Here is a 4,398-nt window from a genome sequence, read left to right as displayed (position 1 = left end):
TATATATATATATATATATATATATATATATATATATATATATATATATATATATATATATATATAGTTCGAGTCCTACCGTTACGTGCCAGGAAATAAGCGTTAACTTCGCATGAGATTAAAGACCCACGATGTAAAATCGTTTTCAGTCGTTTAGTAATACTCTTGCAACTATACATCAGGAACGGAACAAGGCGCCTTACCGGCTCTACGCACCGGCCTACGTGCTAGCACCGTTGCGAGCAAAGAGCGAAGCACCCGAATCGTTCGGTATGCCGGGACCAGAGGAATGCGCGGTGCTGTACTTGAGCTATTGCTTGAGCGAAGATCAGTCCTGGTTGTTAGCCACCGCGACAGACGACAGGGGTGAAATTTTCGAGACCGCTACCATTAACATTGACATACCCAACAGGAAAAGAAGAAAGCGCGCCTCGGCTAGGCGCATTGGCCTCCAAAAGCTCATGGACTTTATACTTGGTGTAATGTCTCAGGGTGTAAGTAGACTTTCAGATACGTATCATTACACGAGATACATCTCCAGTTCCTCTTTTTCTCTCTTACACTGAAAAGAAAGTGTCGTATTTATAACTAATCACATAGTGAAAGAATTATTTTTGCAGTAAGCGTTGCTATATTGTTAATAAGAATAAAAGATTTACACCGAAAAAGTAGTAGTAACAACACAATGTTAATAGTAAAAAGCTAATAACAAAAATATCTTTAGCAAAATACTATGTTCTTCAGAAAACGACTTATATTGAATGTTCCCAGCAATATTAAGCTTGATGTGTTTCTTGTTTCTTTCTCTTTGTTTATTTCTGAAACCTTCTCAAACCTTAAGCCTTAAGCCAGAAAAATATGGAGAATAAGAAATAGGAAGCAAAGAGCACATTGTAGATTAAATTTTATTGTTGTTGGTATTAATCGACTTTAATTTTACGTGCATATTGTTACTGCAACTTTAGAAAAATAAGATGTAGTTGACATAAAAAATTATTATAACTTGAATGAGATTAGTAATTTTTTCTCATCCAGAGTGTGTGCTCATTAAAATATTCCTGCCGCAGGTGCAACCATGGAGATTGGTTGTAGGGCGAGTAGGACGTATTGGACATGGTGAATTAAAGGGATGGAGTTGGTTACTTTCTAGAAAAGCACTTCTGAAAGCGTCTAAGCATCTAAAAGAGATATGCGGTCAATGTAGTCTCATGTATCCTTCAGCGGCACCATGCGTACTCAGTGCGTGCTTAGTCTCGCTCGAGCCAGACTCTACTCTCAGATTAATGGCCGATCAGTTCACTCCCGACGAGAGATTCAGTCAAGCATCCGTAAACTGCCAATTATCCACACCGCAGGATGTCACGTGTACTCATATACTTGTTTTTCCCACGTCCGCTACTTCTCAGGTAAGAGATTTAGGATAAATTCACAGCAATAACGGTCTCGCGTTAACCGCGCGTTACCGTGAGACCCGCGACCGTGATGCTAAATAGTAGTGTTTTTGATGTTTCAGTCATCGCAGACAGCGTTTCAAGAACAACACATTAACGTACTGGGAGACGATGAATTGTTCGAGTTCTCCGCTCTAAACGACGATATGCCGGAAGGCATGGAGGGAATGGGCGACTTTAATGATATATTCAATGTTTGGCCCGAACCAGGAGCAGGCGGTGGACAGAGCCCGGGCGGAAGTCCACATCGTCAGGAAGGATCGCCACTCGGCGGGGACGGTGGTGGATCAGGCTTGGGCAATCATGATGGTCCTGGTAGTCCGTTTCCATGCAGTAATACTCCAAGAGTAAGTTTGAAAAGAACTCAAAACTGCGATTTGTCGCAATAATGCCGTGAAGATATACATGTTTTCAAAATAGCTTGAACACCATTTCTTTCAATCCGTTATGGAACGTAACCGATAGTTGAGAGAGTCCTTATTTCTGATTAATTGCCAAAAGTTATATTCTCTCATTGGGCTGCGTTCCAGACTGATTTTAAACTTCTTTCTAAAAAAAAAGTTTTCAAATCGTCTTGAAAACCAGTATACGTTCGCTTGAAATATAAATGTATTTCCCAGCGATATAAAATTATGCGTAACGTAAGCGTAATTCTGTGTGGATTTTGCAGGTAGCGATAGCCGAGCAAACGGAAGAAGTTGGCACACTTTTGCAGCAACCGCTCGCTCTCGGTTATCTAGTATCGACTGCGCCAACGGGGCGTATGCCACCATGGTTTTGGGCAGCCTGTCCGCATCTCGAGAACGTTTGTCCGGTTTTCTTGAAGAACGCATTACATCTGCACAGTCCCGCGATACAGCAAAACAGTGATGACTTACTTCAGCAGCAAAGCGCACCTACTGCTCATCCGTTGGATTCGCAATATACCACTGACGTGCTCAGGTTCGTATCTGTGATTTCGCATCTAATGTCACAGAGACTTATCTGCAAGTTGTCGTTGTTAGTAATGTACAAACAATAACAAATGATATATTTGTCTCGCAGGTATGTTTTGGAAGGGTACAACGCACTGTCGTGGCTCGCGATGGACGCAAACACCAAGGATCGGCTGTCCTGCTTACCGGTGCACATACAGGCGCTCATGCAACTTTACCATACAACGGCAGCTCTCGTCTGACCCACACCCTCTCCCTTTGTAGTGCAGTATGTGCACCTCTCTCACGCACTCCTCCTTATCGTACCGTCACTCGGGGCTTTACGAGAGCAACTGATTTCCTATGCCCTTTACCTAAATACGTTAGTGACTTAGAGAGATTGTCTAGGTACAGAGTACGTACGATCCTTCGACCAGCAGCCGTCGATGATTCCTCACGTGTAAAAAGCAAACCCGAGCCTTTTTTACTCGGAATAATAATTAAAATACGACACACACGTTAATATGAATACAATGGCTGAAAAATGAAAAAAAAAATAATACTGAATACCCGATAAACGATCAGCACAGCGACTCTCTTTACCATTTTTCTATTATAAACAGGCGAACTATAGATTGTACTTTGTGTTTACGAATATTGAGTAAGGAAACGAGATGCGTGTCCGCAGTACGACCATTGTCAGCGAAAGCAGCATTACGAGCGCATGTGAAACTTTAGCGGTATGACAGAGAGAAGCGAATGTGTTGCGCAAGTGACTGTGAGCGATGAGAGACGCTGTAGGGAAGAAAGAGGGATAACATAGGAGAGAATGAGAGATAAAAGAGAGTATATAGGAATGAGAGAGAGAGAGAAACGATGGATGGAAGAGAAGATTGTATGAGAGAGAACGGAAGAGAGAAAGAAAGCGAGAGAAAGCAAATGAATAGGAGAGTGCATAATAAGAAAATGATTTTCGATTGCCTCTCTGTCGATAGATAGTTCAATTACAAATCAGAATCTCTAGAAAATTATGTAACCAAAAGTTTTTAATTGTAAATTGAATTTTGTACAAAGCTTTTATTATTAATAACGACGAAGTAATATAAATGATATTACGTTGTTTTTTAATTTTATATAGATGATATAAAAAAAAAGAAAGAGAGGTGGACTTCTTTTTTATAAGCGATGCCTCGTACAAGCCCCTGGTGTGAAGATAAGTATGACGATTATAATATTATATTATGCTCGCGCGGCACTGGGTCGCTGTTATCATGTTTCCCGGACCCGTTAGCGCAATTTTTCGATGCTGTTTGACAAATTTTATTCGGATTAGGTGACCTCTATATATTATACATACATTATAGTGTGTAAAATATTGTTTTTAAATAATTTATGAAGTGAGACATCGCCGAGATTAGATAATTGAATGAGAGAGAGGGAGATTATAACGCGAATGAGAGAGCAAGGAAGAAAGAGAGAGAAAGAATAAGCCAGTTATAGATTGCAGAGATTGTTTCCTTCAATTTAATCGAATGAAGAAAAAAAGAAATGAAAAGACACGAAGAGAGAAATGTGGGGCGCGTCTGAATGGAGCCACGGTGGCCAATTGCGTCAGTCGCATAGTACAAATATGACTTGTACATAGAACCCCCTCCCCCCTAATTAATTGGTTAATTTACTCACACACCCACACTCACTCTGTATCTATAGTATTTATTACTGGGTAGTATGTCATTATTGGGATTATTATTATTAAAAAATTATTATTATTACCATTATTATATATTAATATTACGAAATACAGTTTTATGTGTATATATAATTATATATATATATAATTACATTTCATTTTTATATTTGCAGCGTGTCTGAGAGATTATATTGCAAGCACAGTAGTAATCTGCATATTAGATGCCTTTGGTTTCCTTACGTAGTAGCCATAAAAGATATATATATATATATATATATATATATATATATATATATATATATATATATATATATATATATATATATATATATATATATATATA

At 38.9% G+C, this 4,398-nt stretch overlaps 1 protein-coding gene across 8 annotated transcripts in view; it reads left to right on the top strand.

Moving 5' to 3' along the window:
• Nucleotides 1–4,187, top strand: part of LOC116850142 (mediator of RNA polymerase II transcription subunit 13-like) — a 41,218-nt gene extending 37,031 nt beyond the window's left edge. For 5 of the 8 annotated variants that reach the window (XM_032828076.1, XM_032828082.1, XM_032828080.1 and 2 more), the window contains 5 exons: nt 150–494; nt 1,068–1,406; nt 1,514–1,798; nt 2,122–2,393; nt 2,496–4,187. In XM_032828076.1, coding sequence (XP_032683967.1) covers nt 150–494; nt 1,068–1,406; nt 1,514–1,798; nt 2,122–2,393; nt 2,496–2,628 — 1,374 coding nt within the window. In that variant the 3' untranslated portion in view covers nt 2,629–4,187. The remainder of the gene's footprint in view (nt 1–149; nt 495–1,067; nt 1,407–1,513; nt 1,799–2,121; nt 2,394–2,495) is intronic. The other 3 variants (XM_032828083.1, XM_032828081.1, XM_032828078.1) reach the window with 1 other exon arrangement.
• The last annotated feature ends 211 nt before the right edge of the window (nt 4,188–4,398 follow it).

Source organism: Odontomachus brunneus, unplaced genomic scaffold (genome assembly GCF_010583005.1).
Source record: "Odontomachus brunneus isolate Ranch 3 - 2012 unplaced genomic scaffold, Obru_v1 Obru_scaffold_134, whole genome shotgun sequence".
NCBI lineage: Eukaryota > Metazoa > Arthropoda > Insecta > Hymenoptera > Formicidae > Odontomachus > Odontomachus brunneus.
This window is presented reverse-complemented; position numbering and strand designations above follow the sequence as displayed.